Source organism: Siniperca chuatsi, linkage group LG17 (genome assembly GCF_020085105.1).
Source record: "Siniperca chuatsi isolate FFG_IHB_CAS linkage group LG17, ASM2008510v1, whole genome shotgun sequence".
In the NCBI taxonomy this organism is placed as follows: domain Eukaryota; kingdom Metazoa; phylum Chordata; class Actinopteri; order Centrarchiformes; family Sinipercidae; genus Siniperca; species Siniperca chuatsi.
This window is the reverse complement of record NC_058058.1, coordinates 7,658,133-7,678,725: the sequence shown is the minus strand read 5'-3', so window position 1 is coordinate 7,678,725 and position 20,593 is coordinate 7,658,133. Positions and strand designations below refer to the sequence as shown.

At 40.0% G+C, this 20,593-nt stretch overlaps 1 protein-coding gene across 2 annotated transcripts in view; it reads right to left on the bottom strand.

Annotated features, from left to right (window-relative positions):
• Nucleotides 1-18,213, bottom strand: part of myo1g (myosin IG) — a 49,888-nt gene extending 31,675 nt beyond the window's left edge. The window contains exons 1-14 of one of the 2 annotated variants that reach the window (XM_044172905.1): nt 17,970-18,213; nt 14,990-15,198; nt 12,617-12,710; nt 12,207-12,372; nt 11,070-11,123; nt 10,769-10,864; nt 10,408-10,524; nt 10,003-10,209; nt 9,627-9,772; nt 9,412-9,526; nt 8,729-8,899; nt 7,557-7,627; nt 2,656-2,730; nt 2,360-2,492 (exon numbers count right to left, since the gene is read on the bottom strand). In XM_044172905.1, coding sequence (XP_044028840.1) covers nt 2,360-2,492; nt 2,656-2,730; nt 7,557-7,627; nt 8,729-8,899; nt 9,412-9,526; nt 9,627-9,772; nt 10,003-10,209; nt 10,408-10,524; nt 10,769-10,864; nt 11,070-11,123; nt 12,207-12,372; nt 12,617-12,710; nt 14,990-15,198; nt 17,970-18,064 — 1,749 coding nt within the window. In that variant the 5' untranslated portion in view covers nt 18,065-18,213. Of the gene's footprint in view, nt 1-2,359; nt 2,493-2,655; nt 2,731-7,556; nt 7,628-8,728; nt 8,900-9,411; nt 9,527-9,626; nt 9,773-10,002; nt 10,210-10,407; nt 10,525-10,768; nt 10,865-11,069; nt 11,124-12,206; nt 12,373-12,616; nt 12,711-13,531; nt 13,942-14,989; nt 15,199-17,969 lie in introns of those variants that run through there. The other variant, XM_044172906.1, reaches the window with a different exon arrangement.
• Between the last annotated feature and the right edge of the window lie 2,380 nt (nt 18,214-20,593).

The window sequence follows — 20,593 nt, the reverse complement described above, 5'->3', positions numbered from 1 at the left end:
GCCACAGCACTGACACAGTGTTGCACACTTCCAACACTTGGACTCAGTGTTTGTATGATTGGGGCAATATTTTTTCATAACACTCTTGTTTTATCACCTGCACAAACTTGTATTTGTCTTTGATTTTTGTATGTTTTTATCATTGTTTTCAACACTGCTGTGTTCATCACTGTGCAAGTAAATAAACTACACTCAGCTTGTAAACTATAACAGAGCCACAGCCAAGCTGCAAAACTGGCAAGCTGAGTTCACTGACCTTAATCAGACTTGCAGAATATTTCAACAGACGCTACAGTGAGCAGCTGAGCCTCATAACACATCCAGCACATCTACTTATTAACAGCACATTTAACTGCACATTACAACTTTGAAGACGATAAAGCCTCCAGTGTGGAGTTATTGCTGGACGCCTGCACCTTGACAGGGATCTCTGAGGGACACGATATCCTGTCACAGAACAGAGGCTGCTGTGTTATTACTGTCTCTAACTCTCTGTCCATGAAAGATGAACAAGATGGAACGACGTGAGCACCTTCTGAGCGCTCCCCAACACGGTCCATCACATCAATGATGCATGTGCATGTGTGTGCCCCCACTTTCAACTCAGTTCAGCAGAGATTTAAGAAAATAATCAATTAATGGGCATTGGGTGCAAATGAGGTGGGCAGACTGGGCACAGGTGCTTCTGTACAGCAAATGAAGAAAACATCCACTCTTTCAATGTGACCTAAAGGAAAGAAAAACAGTTGCCAGGGGAGTTTTCTTTCATTTTACCTCAGCCACACCGAGACGAGATGCTACAGCTTGACAACAGGCCATCCCAAAATAACAGCAGGAAATGTCAGACTTCAGTCAGTGAGATGAGGCCAGGAGAGGTGAGCAGCATATTTTGTGGTCCACCACAACCCCACCACCCTCCCAACTCAACATGCAGCCAGACAGGATGAGAACAAGCAACCTACAAAAACTGTTACTCTCTGACACCAAAAAGAGCACATTGCTCTTTTACGGCTGCGTACTGCTTCTCGCTCCATATTTTGTCATGCATGGTGATGAACCATACTCCCGAAAGAGACATCGCACAGACACATTGGCAGCCTCAGAATAGCCTGTGACTCATTCAGGCTTTACAGGGACCAGAACAGCCCAAACTGGTGCAGAGCATCTTCCTGATGATGAAAGCAGCATAAACTGGGGGGAAGATGTACAGTGGCACTAAATACTAACTCCAACATGAAAATATGATCACAAAATCGAACCTCCAGTGACTTTGATGTGACACAGATTCTGCCTTACAAAGCCAAAACACAATAAGTACATATTTAGTCAAAACTTCTGAGAGTTGTGACATTTTGGCATCTATCTTACCATATAAAAGATTATTATGCCATAGAAATGTCTAATTTTGTGCAAACAACCAAACTTGCAGTAACTAAAGCCAAACCACAGTAACTGCACTCTGGCTGTGTAGCCAATTAAACTGTGTTAGCTAGCTGGTGAGATAGCCACGGCTAGCCTAAAGCTAGCTGATAGATACTTGTTTTTTCATTTTGATGAATCTTGGTAATACAGTTTGTTTTTCCACATAAGTAAATGAGGCAGTAGCTAAATCCAGTTTTGATAGAGAAAACCCCCAGCTAAAAGTTAACTAGCTTAGCAGAACTCAGTAAGCATGTAGCTAACTAGACAGGTACAGCAAAAGAGCTATATCAAATGTTAGCTAGCTGGTGAGACCGCCATCTAGCTTTAGCTAAAGCTAAAACTAAATGTATGCATTTTGATGAAACAACATTATGGCACTGCAGTTACAGTAGTTATTATACAAAATTAAATGAGGCGATAGAGAAAAACCCCCAGCTACACTGTTAAAAGCTAACTACCTTAAGAAAATTCAGTAACTGCCATCTCAGCTAACATGGGCAAGCTACCTTTAAATGACATATTTAAATGTATTAAATTAAATTTAAAAATTATATTGATTTCAATATAAATATTAATAGTAGGCAGACAGACAGTCACCTATCAAAACAGATACATTTAATTCCTATGACCTAAAATAATCAACAGTAGTATATTTTCTTAAATAAAATAGTTTAAATGGACACAAAAGCAGAAAGAACACGTTTTGTTAGTAGATACTGCATTTTACCCTATTTATTCCACACAGTTTATCCAAACGCAGAGTGCATATCTGCATTTTTTAGGTATTATGTACATTATATGGCAATGATTGGGGTGGTGAAATAATAAACCTAAAAATCTGTTTAATCAGTCAAAAAACTGCATATGCCACCCACAGCTTCCCCCAGGGGTTGAAGGGAAGGGAACAGGAAGTCAATCTTAAGTTGAAACCACTGACCTTGCAGGCCAGTTTATCCACCAAGGCCACAATGGAGTTCTTGAAGAGGGTGGCCGCGGTCAGAGGTCGCTTGGTGACCTCTGTGATGCTCAGCTGACCATCTGGCCACATCTCCTTCAGGACTGGGTTGGCACTACGAGAGAGAGAGAGGGGAGCAAGAAAAGGGGGCAAAGAGCGAAAAAAGGACGTCATTAAGTAGGCTAGGAGAGGAGTGATGTGCAAACTAATTTATACACTTAACCCAGTTATTGAACTGTCAAGAGCATCATGATGTTGGAAAAGACTGTGTTTGGCACCTGTTGTACATGAGACGCTTGAAATCTTGGAAAAGCATGTCCTTGTTTTTGTCCAAAAAGCCATCGACGGAATATCTGTAATAGATGTAGAGGGTGAAAGTGAGCGTAATCAAGAGTAATTGGCCAAACGTAGATCAAGGGAAGGAGGGAGGCCCCACTGAAGAGCACTTGGAGTGAAGTGATGTCAGAAAAAGAGTCAAGATGCTAAAATCACAAGGAAGTCAGACAGAAAGTAACACAGTTTAAACAGTAAGTGTGTCACTAAAAGGGTCACTATCATTACCCGTTAACGGACTCCACTCTCTGCTCCAAATGATTCACAGTCCTCAGGCAAGAGGATTAGAACAAGAGTCATGCTGCTTAGACGATTTACAAATTAGGAACATGGTCAAATTCTCCCCAGGGTTCACGTTTTTGAAAAAAACAAACAAAAACAAACTGAACTGTCTACAAACTAATCTGTCTGCCTTTTTTCAAACTGCTCAGCTGGTTTTGGGTGAGGCATCAGTGGGAGGTCACGGGCGCACTGTAAGGCACAGTTACATAAGCCGCCCAGCCCCGGGGTAGGAGCCTGCTGCTGTAGTGTAAGTGTTGCCTCAAATAAACTCTCCCTCTCCTTTCTCGCTCACAATGTAACAATAACTTACACAGCGTGGATGCTTTGCATAAAAAATGCATCCTGCATTCAAAATCCTACTTGGTATTATCAGCTAATGTACTTAAAATGTCAAAAGTACTCACTCCACTGTGAGTGATGTATATATCTATATTACATTATTAGACTGTTAATATTGATGCAAAAATGTGTAAGCAACATTTTACTGTTGTAGCTGGTCGAGTTGAAACTACTTTATATACAGATAGTATAGTACAGGTAGTTTAATCCAGTGGTTCTCAAACTAGGAGTCCAGCCCCCACCAGGGTGAAGATACATTTTGGGGGTCGTGAGATGATTAATGGGAGAGAAAGGAAAAAAAGTTCTCCTTTTTTGGGACTTTTTATCTAATTATTGCTTTTTTGAGAAATATTGTAAAATTTTACCTCTTTAGAGCTCAAACTGTTATTTAAATGAAACCATGCGAGACGTTTAGAGGGGAATCACTCTTTGGTGGAACTGCTAACAACTCATAGAGAGGTCACAAGCCAAAAAGGTTGGAAAACATTGTATTTTATAAGCTTATTTTTATGTAAAATCTTAATCTGTAAAATAACTATAGCTGTCAGATTAATGTAGCGGAATATAAAAAGTAACAATTTTCCCTCTGAGATGTACTGTAGTAGTGAAGTATAAAGTAACATAAAATGGTAGTCGCGGGTGACTGGAGCCTATCCCAGTGACTTTGGGCCTTAGGTACACCCTGGACAGTGGCCAACCTCGTCGCAGGGCTAACACAGACACAGACAAGGACAGACAACCATTCACTCTCACATTCATTCAATACGGGCAATTTAGAAAGTGGGAGGAAGCCGGAGAACCGGAGAGAACCCACGGTAACACGGGGAGGACATGCAGACTCCACCCAGAGAGATTGTGTGATGTTGGTCCGGTCCGGGAAAATCTCCTTATTCAAGTACCTCAAAATTGTTGTACAGTACTTGAGTAAGTGTACTTAGTTACTTTCCACCACTTCAGTAGCTTACACTCTCTTCCACACACACATTTATTCTATATATTATCTCTGCATCCCTCCTTCTCTAACAAACACACACACAAACAAAACCACAAACACACAGCATGTCACATTTCGTCTGCATGGCCCTGTCTGTGTCCTAGGCTGTCACATCTGGAGGCAAAAAAGCAGAGGCTGGCTTTGACAGATGTGTCCCCTTTGCTCATGGGCGCCGAAACCACCTGACCAGATCCCGGGAAGCTCGGCGAAGAGAGACAGAGTGTGAAAGGAAAAGAGAGAGCAGTCAGAACACACAATAACATGCCACAACAACACTCACACTGCTGGGACAGGACAGACAGCAGAGATAAAGGCTCTCCAGAAACAAAAGGATGATTTAGAGGAAAGTATATTAATATATGAAGGTCAAGGCTGGTGCAAGGAGAGGGCTGTATTGCAGAAGGTCAAAGGAAGCACACACTGAGAGAGCCAGGCGACAAAGATGTGAGATTTCTTGCAATATAAAGTTGTGCGGTAAGGGAATATGATATATCTTATGGCTGCCCAAAGTGCTGCATGTGCAGGCTGAAATACTGCAGGGAATTAAAATGTGGATTGCAAAGAGAGCCAGGTGAGAGTTGCAGTACAGGAGGAGGAGAAAAAGAGGAAAGAGGATGAGGAAAGAGAAGGAGGGGGAGGAGGGAGCGAAGTAGGTCAAAGCTTGTGATAGTGGTGGTTCGGTGAGAGTGGAGGGGGTGGGGCCAGCGGGTGGCGAGGACGAGGGTATATTTAGCCAGAGTAAGGATAGACTCGGATGGGGTGGGATGTGACAGGGGATGATGGGGGGCCAGTGCCACCAGGAAGCAATATACAAGGGGTGACAGCTCAGCTGGAGCGACCCCGACGTGGCCCTGAGACGAGCTGAGGCAGGGTGATGGGGACACGCAGGGACAGGGACGGCCATCTGTCATCACCACTGCAGCTCTGTCACACATGCTCTTATCCAGCCCGTCATGTTAACGCTGGCAGTGGTGGAATGTAAGTATGTGCATTTACTTAAGTACTGTACTTAAAGCCCCTGAAAACTTCGTTTCAAAATATACGTAGTTCTGTATAACATTAAATATCCGTCACGAAATAGGCAACGATCATTTAAAACAAGACATTTGAAGGGGTCACTTTGGGTTTTGGGTAATTGTGATGGGCATTTCTCAGTGTTTTCTAATGATATACGAACCAAACAATTAATGGATTGATCAAGAAATAATGAAAATACTCATTAGTTACAGCCCTATGTAAACTAGTTATAAATTAGCTGCACCTCGACCAACAACAGTAAAACGCTGTTACACATCAATGCATTAGTAATAATATTGTAAGATATAATATATAATGGCATACTCTTCACATGGTACATTTTTCTGCATTAAGTACTTTTACCTTTGATACTGTAAGTACATTTTTCTGCTAACATTTACATACAGGACTTTTACTTATAATGGAGTATTTCACCAGTGTGGTATTGGTACTTTTACTTAAGTAAAGGATCTGAATACTTCCTCCACCACTGAACTTTGAGAAGGGGAAGGCGGTTAAGGAGGAAAAACACAGTGCAGTAATTGTCTGTGAGAGCTATCTTGAGCTTCAGAGATGAATGAAATTGCTCTGTGTTTCGATATGTGTTCGACATCGTGTTAGTCTGGATTTCCCCGAGTCAAAGAACCTCAATAAACCCTACTCCACTTCGCCTTGATTACTGCCGCTGCTACATCTCGCACAGCCAAAATTGTCTCATCAGCTGGCTCCCTCCGTCCCTGTCATCCTCCTCCTCCTTTTGTGTTCCCTTGACATATTAATGTCCTTCCCCTCTCTAGATTGAGGGCAGTACACGTGAGCGGTGGGGATCTTCTGGAACCAAAGCCATGATGGGTGACTGCTGGCCAGGGGCCTCATCTGGCCACTGTGACGTTTAAATCCAGTGAACACATTAAGGAAGTGGAGCAGTGATGGAGAAGGAAACTGAACAAACTGTCAAACTGTCTCTAGTCTGTGAATCATAAACCAAACAACCACTAACATAAACAAAAAATATTGTACTTTCAGGATAGGATAAAAGCTGAAAATCCCTAATATGCAAATATCTGTTTTATAGTGTTATATATGATTTATGATATAATCAGCCCCATAAGATCGGTTCTAGTGGCTCTGAACATCTTGTGTTCGAATCTGGTCCAGGCCCTTTTACAAGCTATCTCACCTAATCTTTCCTACCTGTCTTTACTATGATTACCTCACAAAGGCAAAATTTACCAAAAGGAACGGATGGTTTTAACCACAAACGTTTGCATCAACCACAATAAAGCCCTAACAAGTGACATAAACACATGTTCCTGCAATTGGAGAGATGGTGAAGGTGTCATCAGCCATCAAATAGAGGGAAAAGGGAAAGTATGAGTCATAAAATGTTACAAATCAAAGCTGCAATATGGCACATTTTGTGTTCTGTGAAATATTTTACTACTGTGAAGTCAAGACAGATGAGAGCATATCCTCTCCCTGCCTCCACAATGCCACGTGTTGTACATGATTGTACATGGCTGTGCAGGTTAGTGAATGCACTTTATGTATGTGGGTGAGGAGGGAAGAACACAGTTTCCTCATGTGTTTTCACATGGATGAAATGTGCAGTACATATGTACGCATGTGGATGAAATCCTACACTTATTGGAATACGTGGCAACATTCAGCAACTACATTTTCCATTTGTATACCTATGTAAACACCAACACACACTTGGTTAGTATTGCAGTTTAAATGTACTGAGTGGTACATGTGGGCTGTGAAGTGCGAATTTGTAAACTACCAAGATCTTCTGTCCTGTACATTTAGTACTAAATTCTGTATTGGATATTTGCAACCTCTGGGAATATATTTACAGAGATCATAAGATCATAGTTCTGGTTATAAGCCCAGACACCAAGTAATAGTTTTCAACAGCCAGTTGTCATATGTTACTTAGGATCAACCAAAATCTTTTCAGAGAATTAAAGATAATTGTTATGGGAATTAACAATAACCTCTGATCAGTAAAGCTGTCACTTTGAGCACAACACTAACAACACCACTGGAATGCCTCTATGAATTCATCCACCGCTGCCAATGTCATAAACCGGCCTCTTTTAATAGGATTATATGGCTTACACTTATGAACTCTGCACAATATCCCGTCACTTTGTCAGCCACAGACTGGTATGGAGCAGATGACTGTGTGCAAGTGTGTGAGCGACTCACGTGACGTCTCCAGCATAGTGGCGAATACGGAAGTGTTTCTGAAAGTCCATGGTTTTGTCTGTGGGGCTGAGCTGGAAATGAGGGGGGAGACACTGTGAGTGCAGAGTCAACAGTAAAAAAAAAAAACTATTTTCTCATTAAATGTATTTTACAGACATTTACAGTGTACAGATGGCAGCATTAAGAGGAGGGAATGATGGCTGCATTTTGGAGCCCCTGTTGTTTGAAAAGCATCTTATGAACTCGAAAGGCAAAACATTGGAGAAACTCTGCTCTCTACTGACTGCAACACAAAACAGCACCTGTGTTATAGTAAGTTTTAAAGTAATTTTAAGTCAAAAATCAAACCAAAACATGCACCTTTTTGAGAAGAAATGCTCAAATATTACAAATTTTTGATTGTATAATCTCATTATTTACTGTATTAGTTAGTGGTTGATGCCATCCAGTAATATCCTCATAGATTTTTGAACAACTCTCTGTCCTGATCATCACACAACTCCACAACTTTAAAAGTGACGCAAGAGGCAACATCTAACATCTGCATTTTTAGTCAGTCACCCCTAAAAACTATCTTTCCACTTCCAGTTGTTGAGTCCCAGCACTTTAGAATTGATTTATTTTTAAGTATGTGAATTCATGACAGCTCAGTGAACATTGTGCATATTCCATTTCACAGTGGTTTACTTCAACAACTAGAGCCCAGTAGGCTTCATTGGTTTTCTGCTTACGTGTTTCTTGATTCAACCTGCAAACCCTTACGAGCACACAACACCTCATCCTTACAGTTTTACAGTTTTACAGGATCAAAAGCAATTGTTAGCAACTCAAGTTTGAGCTGAAAATAACATTTCCTCATTTTTGTTTTTCAAAGTGAAGCCTGAGGAGGATATGTCATCAACAACAAATAACCACTTCCTGCTAACTAAGTTAAGTTCTAGCCACATTTTCAGAGATCCCTTTTTAAATTTTAACACCATTTTCAGTTTCCTGTTGAGCAACAGCAGGTAGAGAGTGTTTTTTTTATTATCTTCTGGATATCTATGACAACTGGTGAAGTTATTGTTCATACGATTTACAGATAGCTTGAAATTTTGACTCTTTGGGAACAACAGAGTCACATAAGAAATGGGAGATGAAGCCTGACAGGTGATGCTGTGATCGGTTCTCACCTTGCGGGAGGTGTAGTGGGGGTGCTGGGACAGTTTGGTGTCCATGCTGTCCAGGCAGACCGTGTCTGTGACTTTACCAACAGTGAGGCAAGCTTCGTCCAAAATGGAGATGATGCCTTTGTGTGGCTGCTCCACAAGGTCCACAATAATCTGGTTGTTGAAGTAATCAATCTGTGTATAAACAACATGATTGTTAAGAAAGAGGGAAATGTAGTGATGTTTAGGAATCGTGTTACTGCATGTGAGTTTGTGCTTTTGTGTGTCTTTTGGGTGTCTGTGCATGTATTGTGTCAAGTGCACGCTTTTGTGTGTCACATCTGCACCAAATGTATCTCCCACAAATAACTTCATAGGCAACTTTTTAACACTAGCAAACTCATTTTTCTCGGAATATATTGTGGCTTAGATTTTACTTTTCTTCAAACAATTTTCTTAATAAAAAATTGTTCATATATTATATTTATTGAGAAAATTATTTTATCTGCAAGTGTTTGAGGCAACTAAAAACACCTGAACACTGTTCACTTGCGATCATGGTTACCACAAACGTACGTATCACTTATCACACAGCTGAGTATAAACTGATCTGCAAAGGTGTTTTTCTGCGTGAGCAATAGCAAAGACAAAGACCTGTGGACATGGCACCTCTTGGAAAAATGTTATTGTTTGTGTGTGTTCCTCACATGTTGCCAGGTGATGCCCTCTCTCTGGTATTCCCCTTGTTCCTGTCTGAGGATCAGCTCGATGAAGAGTTGCTGCAACTTCTCGTTGCAATAGTTGATACAGAACTGTTCAAAACTGGACAGAGGAACAAACACTTGAGCAACATCATCAACAATGACTCATTTCTTCACATTTAAATAAAGAGATACAGTAGAATTCACAGCACAACGCCAACCTGTTGTTGTCAAAGATCTCAAAGCCGTAGATATCCAGCACACCAATGACTGTGTTTTTCCCATGGAGCACTGGATTGTAGTCTTTAACTTCAATGACACCGTTGATGCGGCCTACAATCCAGCCGAAAAGTCTCTCATATAGAGCCTACAGCAGGGAAATAAGAGAGTGTGTGTTTAGCAGAGCCGGAGATTAAAATAATGTGAAAATTAGAAGGAAAGCATGTTATAGTGATGATAACAAAATTTTCTCATCCTAGGCAAGCTCTAAGACGATTAATCTGCATAAAGCATAAATCTCATCCAGATAAGCTGTTTTGTCAAAAGAAATTGGGCTGAATGATTTGTAAATAAACAAATGAAGCAAGTAAACAGCACCTTGGAGAAAGCGTCCCGTCCAAAGCAGGCGTCCTGCTCCGTGTGTCCCTTCTCGATGACCTCGCCGCCCCCGGTGGCCACAGTGCGGTACAGCAGACTCTTACTGACGCTGTCGACATCTGTGTCTGTCAGCTCAGAGATGTGGTTCACGGCTTCAAGTCCCACGATCTGAACGGTCTCACCATCACTCTCAAACTGCATATTACCCTATTACAAATAGACCATTACAGTTCACTGTAGAACCATGATCTCATCACTACTTGATGCTTTTAGTGCTGGTGATCTCAAGAATCACAGCTTACTCTATCTCATCTACATCTGAAATATAAATAGGTGGTGAAGAAAATACTTTTTATATTTTCATATTATTTGAATCCTGGACTAACAGTCCATGCTATGACTTACCAACAGAAGAATGGAGGCCAGGATCTTATAAATTGAGTTTATCTCCTCTTTTGAGAAGCCAATCACTTCCAGGGCACTCATCACTGCTTTGTGGCTTGTGCGATCATTGTTGGAGGTCTTAGGAAAAAAGGATTTTGAATTAGAAAAGGTTTGGCAAATTGATCAGTCAAAAAAAAAAACATGAGCTGAAGTTCATCATTATGTTTCTCAAAGGCAGAGAAATTGCAAAAATCTGGATTTATGCCCAAGGAAAGTACAATGATTTATTTCAAATGTGTGTATTGTGCAGTTTGTTTTATTTCATATCAATAGCTGTTTTTCAAATAGCTCTTAACTAAAAATGTAAAGGCGACAAACTCACGGCAGTTGCTGATCCCTCTTTGGTATACATATAAACAGCAGGATCACTCTGTAGATGAAATGACTGCAGCATCTCATCTGAGCCTCCACGCAGTAACTGTTAATTATCAAACATGCAAGTTCAGATCCAATATGATTATATCATTGTGTAGGAACTACTGGAGTGGTAATCCACAATATTTATTATTTGATTTTTTATTTTGAGTCTTGATGTGAAAGTTCACTGAGCAGCAAATGAGTTCAGGGAGTGATATAGAGCATCATCAGTGTATATTTTGCAGCAGCAGCAAATTGGAGCTTACCTGGTAAAATGAGTGGAAGTTCCTCTCCCCATCTTGCTGCTGGACTACCCTGGACTTGAACAGGAGAACAGATTATGTTAGTAAACCTCCATCCTCAGACTCTCTTACACTGTTAAACAATTATTCTGTGATGACCAATGCGTCCCAGGAGTTATTTTTTACAGTTAGCAGCCTTTCTCAGAGAGGTCAGCAATCAGGTGTGTGAGTTTTTGAGGCAACAAAAGACAAATAAGAGAGCTCCAAAGAGGTCAAAACAAGTTTTCTAGTCCAAATGAAAAAGTGAAAGTAACACTCTGAACTCTCAAAGTGAAATATGTCATGTGGCCGCACTGGAGTCAACTGTCACTTTCATGAATCAAAGATAGATTTTTCCCTGGATGGTTGCTGAACTTTGATGAAAAATCGTACATCTAAAAAGAAGGTCTGTGCTTGATTTTGAGGGACTGACACCAAAACCTTACATATAGCGATACCGACAGTTGAAAATGTATCAGATCTCCACTATAGCTGCACTCAAAATGTCTAAAAGACAACATGCAGTCAAGGATGGACCACCCAGTTTTCTGTAGAAATAAGAAAAATAATAAGCAACAAAATCACCACCGGCTGTTTTCCCAACAGTGTTAAAGTATCATAGTTTGGGTTTTTTTCGTCAAGACAAACACTCAAACCAAACTGATTACCAGTTGTGTGACTACAGCTACAGCAGCACCACTTTCACTGCTGATGCTGACACAGTACGGCTTAGAAACAGTGTGGTTAATTCTGCCCTCTGAAAATAAATCATGGTACCATCATTCACACCGGCTCTGAGTACCAGACGGTTGTTTAACAGAGTGGATGAATACAGCAGCATCAAGTACTCCCAGGTGAGCCATTCATTAACAGCAGCACACCGGCTTCACAGACACATCTATTCATGGCTGTTCCCTCACACCTCTTTGTCATCACCTCATGAAACATTCATGTTCAGGAGAAAAGATGTAATGTAAAAACTTTTCTGTACTTTCCTTCAGAGGTGGGCTCACTATGTCTTAAAAGAGCATATTAACCACTTTGTTTTTGTGTTTCTTGGACTCATGAAGGTATCGTGCCTGCAGTCAAAGCCCCTCCATCATCCTGCCCACCCCTCCTCACCTTCTCCAGCAGGTAGTTGTTGATGTGCCCTCCGGTGGGATCACCGTTGAAGTTGAAGTTGATGTCCATGTACTTGCCGAAGCGGCTGGAGTTGTCGTTGCGATTTGTCTTGGCGTTCCCAAAGGCCTCCAGCACACAGTTGGATTTGAGCAGCACATTCTTCACGCTGATTTATCGCATCATTGTAACCATTGATGGAAACATGTGGGAAACAACCATTAGGGAGGTAAAAATGGAGTTAAGAGGAGAAGAAGAAAGTGAGATGATTCATGATAACATCATACTCTCATGATCCAATTATTTATTTGTGTTGGATTTGATAACAAAACCATCTGGATGTATTGCAGTATTGCTATAATGTTCCTCTCATCATGAATAAAGGTGCTCTATTAACCTAAAGCACCACTCACCTCTCAACCTCCGCCCTCTGGCTTGGGTTCGTGATGGCTGCAATGTACTGCATGATGTATTTACTAGCTTCTGTTTTTCCTGCCCCACTTTCACCTGACACACAAAACACACAGATATTTCACAACACCGATGAACAGATCAGTATAGCTGCATAGCATAATATTTACGCATGATGTGCAGGTGGTATCTGAGCTGTGAATAGCTGAATCTAATTAACATATGACAGATTTCTAAGTATTTTGTTGACAATGCATTATGAATGAGGATGCATATATTGTACTGTATGATCATAGACTAAACAAGTAATAGTGTTAGTACAGTTACAAGCAGCATCAACACAGGCATAGACACTGGTGTGCTTTGACCAAGAAGAAGACTGGAATGGCCATATGCAAAACATTTTCCCGGTAACATTAACAACATTAATTTGATGATTTTTATGTAATACTATTTAGTATTTCGCCCTAAATTTTTATTCCTGGCAGGGTGAAACAGCATTTAGACCATCATGGGAACCAAAAGCTCTCCACCGAAACCCAAAGTTATCAAATTTATTTTAGGGTTAGCAGTTGCTTAAACCTACTAACGATATCCAACATTATCCAGAGACTGGATATTACCCCTAAAACATTATTAATTTACAAAAAACACAGCCTAAAAATTAGATAATAATTAGGTGAATAAACAAAATATGTAAAAAAAAAAAAACTTTTCTGAAAAATTTTCCTCACTGTAAATTACTGTAATGTTAGCAGTAGTGTGTGACTCTAACAGGTGATGTCCAATATTTAATAAAAACCTAATGCTGGCCCAATAATCAAAGCGTTAACCCCTGTAAAGTGTCAAAAAAAGGCAAAACCTAAACATTCAGACAGACACCTAACCCAGGTTATACAGTAGAAGAGTGACGTTACCTGAGAGGTATTATGCTACTGCTAGCTACCTTTTAGCCACACTATACCGGCGTTGCTGTGACTCCTACACTTCAAGATTAAATATGTCGACCACTAATTAAAGCTATCTTATTTGAGAAAGCTACAAACGTTCATGCTTCCCAGAAGATGAGTCCACCTGTCCACTTCAGTTCAAGAATGACAGGATGCCCGTTAACCTCAGCTAACGCTAACTATGAGATTAGCCTAATGCTAACATAGCATTGTGAATGTTAGCATGTCGCAGTAGGCTAAATGTTGAGCACGTTAACATGCGAACTGTAAGTGAAGCATGTTGCTAAATGATGCTAAATTTTAGCATGTAACATTAAGCTCAAAGCTGCTGAGTCACCTAAAGCTTCAAATGAAAGTAGGGACTATTTTCGACATCAAATGTGGAGAACAGTTAAGACTTGAGTACCCTGTTGCTAGGAGACTAACTAACCCCACTTACAGGCTCCAAAAAAGGACAGTTAAAGGTGATGTAGAGATAAAACGATTAGCTGATTGATTGATTTATTGATTGATTGGCAGTTTTTATAATTGATATTGTTCAATAATCAGAATCAGAAACAGAAATACTTCATTGATGCCCGAGGGGAAACTCTTTAATATAATAATTATAATAAACTGATGAAAAATTTTAATTTGAATTAATAAATAACCCCAAAAAAAAAGAATAAAACACCCACCAATAATATAAGACAAAAACAATAGTTATAATAAAACAGATAAGACATGTTGGAAATAAAAGTGTGCTAGCATTAATAAAAAGCTTTTTTAAAAGCTAAGTTTTGAGAAGTGATTTAAAAGATGCTTCATCTTCCAAAGCTGAGTTTTGTTTTTAACAAAGCAAAGTTTTTAACCAAAAATGCCAAAACTTCCAGCTTCTAAAATGTGAATATTTGATGATCTGTAGTCTTCTATGTTGGTAAACTGAGTATCTTTGGGTTTTTGACTGTTGGGCAGACAAAACAAGACATTGAAAGACGTCACCTTGGGCTCAAGGTGGTTGATATGTTTCCTTATATTCTGATATGTTTAATCAACTAATCAAGAAAATCGATTAATTGGTAATAAAAATAAGCGTTAGTTGCAGCCCTGGACTGATGGTTGCTGAGCCGAGTCTGACAATGTAGAGCAGAGCCCTCTGAAGTCTTGACTCAGGTAACAACATAGCTTTTCATCTGGCGCCACACTACGATTAACTGAGGTAAGGATCTCAGAATAGCAAAGTTTTCTCACCATTTTTTTTTTTTATCCATCTAGCAGTTTTGTTTCCAAATGTGTAATCAGCATTAATTCAAAGCAAACATTATGCCATGTGGAATCAAGAATTTGTTGTTTGACCAGGTTTGAATTTAAAGGGAATTTAAACAGCAGATTGTATGCAGAACTGTGGCTCATGAGGTTGAGTTGTGGAGTGTTTAAGAGACAAACCTGATATGACGATGCAGGTGTCTTTGGCCCGTCTCTTCATGGCCTTATATGCAGCATCAGACACTGCATACAGGTGAGGAGGGTTTTCATACAGCTCCCGGCCCCGGTACGCATCAATGGTATCTTTGCCATAAATGTCCATCTGTCTGTATGGGTTAACGGAGACGACTACTTCTCCAATGAAGGTGTAGATACGGCCCTTCTCAAACCTGTCCAAACAAAAGAAAATCAGACATACTGATGGCATACTTCACATACATGTACAGGTATAATTTATATGTGCAGACATGTGGATATACTATATGATGTGTGTACGTACTCCTACTATATACTATGTACATGTAGGATAGTATGTATTTAAGCATTTCATTTATTTAATCATTCATTTAATGTCCCATGACATTTTCACACCACCCATGAAAAAAGTTCCATAAAAGATCATCCACTCTTATGTCTTACGTAGCTGACAGGAAGTGACACTAGTGTGTGTACATTGAAAGCAGGAAGTGAAACTTGTGGTTCAAAGGGCGTCACAGCCTTGTGTAATCTCTTGTGGGTTTTTTGAGCTGGGAGGGGTAAAATTTGGGGCTAAATTGCATATTATTTAACGTTTGTGTTGCATGTATATCTTTATAGAGAGTCGTTGTTGTAAGCGAGTTGATGACTGAGCATCATTTGGGTCAACGTGTACGGTACATCATAACGGGAAAAGGTTGGGACAAGGCTGCCTGATTTCAAAGGCTCCTCCTAATACAGCTAAGAAAAACGACCTTCTTATTCCTGAATTTTGAGGACACAACTAAAGTATTGGTCAGTTGTTAACTGGATCATTCATGTTGTTCTTGTCAGCCCGTAAAGTCAGGAAATATCATGTGACCACAGAGTATTTAACAGGTGTTTGTGTTCAGGAGGTCATCATCAGCCACTGATACTAAGTCAATAAAACTGGATTAAATATCTAAATAATAAAAGCCAGGCATAAACACAGGCATAAACCTATAAGTAATTATTACTTATTAATGTCCAGGAGGAAAGTAACTAAGTACATTTACTCACTTTCCTTAAGTATAATTTTCAGCTGCTTATTACTATTATTATTATATTCACTTTGTGCAGCTCGATACCTTTACTACACTACATTTCAGAGGGAAACATAATTTTTACTCCATCACATGAGTGAAAGTTACTTTGTAGATAAATATTGTACAATTTAAATATATCAGCATGATGAGGTCATTTTGGACCTGCTATTAAAATACTATTTACATGTTAACTTAGAATAAACAGTCTGCAAGAGGCCATTTTTAATAAAGAGTACTTAAACACCACTTTTATCTCACCTCTGTACTTTTACTTTTGAAATTTTGAATGTAGGAATTTTAACTTTTTACTAAAGTGAAGGAATATTAAATACTTCGTCCACCAATGGAAATGTCACATCTCTAATTGTAAACTCAACCCAATTTCCCACTGGTATTTACACGCAGTTGGCCATTTACAGTAAGGCCACTTTCTCATTGATAAATTAAACTATTTATAACACCAGCTATAGATGACTATTGCTGCGTCTGCGTCGCTGAGAAGGTTGTTTAAAAAACAGAGAAGTCACCTCAGTGTCGTTCCTCATAATATATACTGACCAATCAAGTAGGAGTCCATGTGAGACTATATCTAATATGAGCTAGAAGGAACTCAAAAGAGCACAAATCCTGTATTGCCTGTAGTGAATGTATCAATAGTGAAGGTATCAGTTCTACCACTTAAATTAATGCCTTAACGAAAACACATTCAGTTTTCCAATCAAGTCTTGATCTCTGGTAGTTTTACAGTTAAGCCTACAAATGTGTAATGGTGGAAACTCGAGAAAAGGATCACCACCGAGGCCTCTCTGTCCACCAACCTTCATGGAAATCTATCTATAAGTTTATAAGATATTCTGCTGACAGAGAACCCAACAGTGGTGATTCCTAGCCCAATACTAACAAGTAAAGGACAACAGTGCAAATGCAAACACAGAAGTTTGCAAATGTAAACACCTGAACTCATAGGTAGATGTGAAAAAGTACAGGGAATCATTAAAGTAGGCAAATATCAGCACAAAGCTTCCTCCAGACAAGTCTGATCAAGCTGTGTGATGAAACTCCAGATACATGATTTACCAACCAACTATGGCAGACAGATGCCAAGCCAGGGTAACTATGTGAAAAATGTTAATTTAGAGCCATCTGCAGTGCACACGTCAACTGAGAAAGTGTGGGTTTCCTCTAAATCGAGAGCTTATTTAATATTGTTTGACGTTTCGGTGTGATTTCTCACAGTTTGAACTGAGGACATGATGCCTCTGCGAATGACACTGAGGAAGTGAGAATGGTCATGAAAAACACTGTCTGGACTCAGAGACAAGGGACAAAGTATAAAATCCTCAAAACATTACACACCTAAAGGTCACAAGACAAGACAAAAGAAAAACAAAGTTACATTTACGTATTAAGTAGGACACTTTTGGTGAGAATAGCTGTTTTATCGGTAACGTCCACTGTATGTGTATTGTGGTGATGATCAATTAAACCGCAAGTTTATATCTGAACCCCGAGGGTGAGCGGGAAAGGCGAGCTAGAAGTGACTCATGCTTGCATAAAGGGAAAAAGAGATAATTTTCCCTTTATGTTTCATCTTTATGTCCTCTAATAGCCTCTTACTTGAGAGAAGTCGTAAAGATAGTGTCAACTTGGTGATTTAGTATTATTGCGACAAATTTTGGCAAGTTTGTGAGACAGTTAAGTATAACAATATACACCTTAATCTTATTTTACACTCATTTTAACATATTTTATAGGCGACTAAACAGACTTGAAGAAACATGCTGTTTTCCTTCATATATCAAGATTGTATAAAGCGCTACCTTTTGCATCTCTGACACCCAGCTGCTTCCACCCTCTTACCCTCACTTCCTCCTATCTAACAGTATCTCGAGCCTTACCTCAACTTCAGATTCTCCATAAACTGCTCCATTGTCACCTCATCCAGGAGCACAAAGTCCGACTTCCCAAACTCCAGGCCCTCCAGCTCCGCCATCCCTGTCTGTATTCACCAAACACACTAAAAATAAAACACTGACAAGACGCAGAGAAACACACAGCAGCTCAAGGAAGAAGAAAGAGAAGTACGGTCGACTTATGGTCGGGGCCCGGCAGTGTAGACAGCTGTGGGCGTGGCGAGCTCTTTGGTGGAATTCTAGGGTGTGCTTAGTCAAGTCACAGAGAGTTGTGGTCTACAAGCTACAGCACGTCATCCTGTCAATCAGCCTATGCCCTCACGCAGATCTATATAAATAGCAGGAGGCTATCTTTAAAAGCTCACACCACTTCTGCATCCTCCTCCGTCTCTCTTCCTGCCACAAGGCCTCCAAGTTTCACCAAACGGAGCTTGAGGCTTTGCTCTTGCATTTCACCCTCGATTTCTGCGTGTATTTTGTGCATCTTTTCTTCTCAGAAACAGAAACCCACATCTGACAAACTGCCAGACAAGAGCAGTTAACCTTGCAAATTTGGGGGTAGAAAATGGCCTTTATCTCCTGGGAAAGATCGTGGCATTTCCTTTCTTAACTTGGCATTGGCAGTACACCGTGTCCCTTAGGGTTTTCTCTAAACCAGAGGTTCCCAACTCGCAGCAGAGCCAAGCTGCAACTTGAGAAACTCAGTTTTTGGGTGCTTGAGCCAAAAGGTTTAGAGTATTGTTTGTGAGACAAATGTAAGTGTGATTCAAGTTCAGAGAGTGTAGGGGAAGGCTGACTAAGGCAGAGACAGTTGATTTCTAAATCCCCTTTCACACCATTTACCTTTTTCTTGAAATCGGGAACCTTTTTAAGAACTTTTCAAGGTAGTTTTTCTCTTTTTCCACCCGAGGAACCCTGTTCAAATAAGAAAAAACAAAATTATGCTATCCTGTGATCAAGGTAGGTAGACATTACTTCATATTAAGGGGTCACAAGTAAAAAAGATTGGGAACCACTGTGTGGAAGTTTGGACTTTGTATATTCTGTCACCACCAGTTGGTTTCAGTTGAACATGCCGTTGCTATAGCAACTTCTATTATAGCAGCTACAGTTTATTGTTTCATCCACCATTTTGTCTGTGACCAAGCAAATATTGACAGACTTTGTTTGTCTTCTCCCCCAAATGCCATTGTTTAAGCATTATCTGTATGTAGGCCTACTCTTTAATTACAAGTGTTTTGTAATTGTTGATTTGTTAGTTGGTAACCAAGCTAGGCTACTAGCTTAGCTGTCTGAGGCTAATGATTTGCTAACTGTGGCTAACTGTTATACACACTATTTTTGTCTGTTAAAATGGTCACCACGTCAGATTAGGCGATTATAGAGTCATATATTTCTGCCGTGACATGGTCCGAACAATCGTGGCTTGCCGTCTTTCACGACCTGCATGATGTCATTGGGAAGGAGGTGCTAGGGACCAACTTCCGGGAGCAAGAATGTAAACAAACAACATAGTCCGAAGCAGTGTGCAGTCTTGTGTTCAGAAAAGCTTAAAAAAAAATAGAAAAAAAAACAACGGTGACCTTTCCTCTGTTTCACAATTCCACATAGCAGCACCAACAACATCATTCCTCTTTCACTTCGCCATGTTTACAGTTGTGCACGGAAGAGCGCTCTGTGCTCCTATTGGTCAATGTCACACCTTTTGTCATACTATTGGCAAAAAAATTTGGATGATGCGGCGTCAGGTGTCGCTCACTATGATGCACTAAACTGACGCCCATTCTTGTTCCTGACGCCCTACGGCTGTCAGGTCAGGCTATCATCAGACTGATATCATGTAGTCTGAACCCGTCATAATGTGTTTTCTCTTTTTACTTTTAATCTTGTGGACTCTATGTGTACGTTTACCAGATAGTTTTACTGGGAGAATTAGAAGAAAAGGAAAACCTACTGTTATTCCGACTTGGAAGTGTTCGCACACTATTTCAAAATGGCTACCACCACTGCTAGCTTTGTAGTCTCATCATTTAAATAGCTTTAACTAGCTACTTCTGTTGTGTTACATATTTGGGGTGGTTTGTTAACAGTTTAGTTAATGATTCACATTTTACATTTAAAATTTGCTGAGTCAATATTATTAGTGGAAATATTGAATTTTATTTGTGATGCATTCACTTACTGTTGTACAAACTTAAGTGCCTTTGAACGGTGATTCAACCAATTAGGAAAAAGAAGTACAAACTAGAATCATCAGTGATTCGTGATTTCCATCTCTGATCTGTATACCTCTCAGCATTGTGTGAAGATTCACTAAAGTGATGAGCTCGACCTTTTGTCCCTCATCGTCAGCTGCTGGCAGGTCTCCAACATGTTTCAGCAGTGTGTGTTTATCTTTCCAAGCACAGGCCGAGTGACACAGACAGCTCACGTCATGACTCAGATGGGTTTGTTCCATAACACGCAAAATCCATGCCTGCATTGTCTGTTTCATGAATAGAGTCTGTGATAAGGATGAACAGCTACTCTGCACTAAAACCTTAAAAAAGTTTGTTGTGTTTAAAATACAAGAAGGCACTTTCAGAATGCAATCCTCACTAATGCTGGAC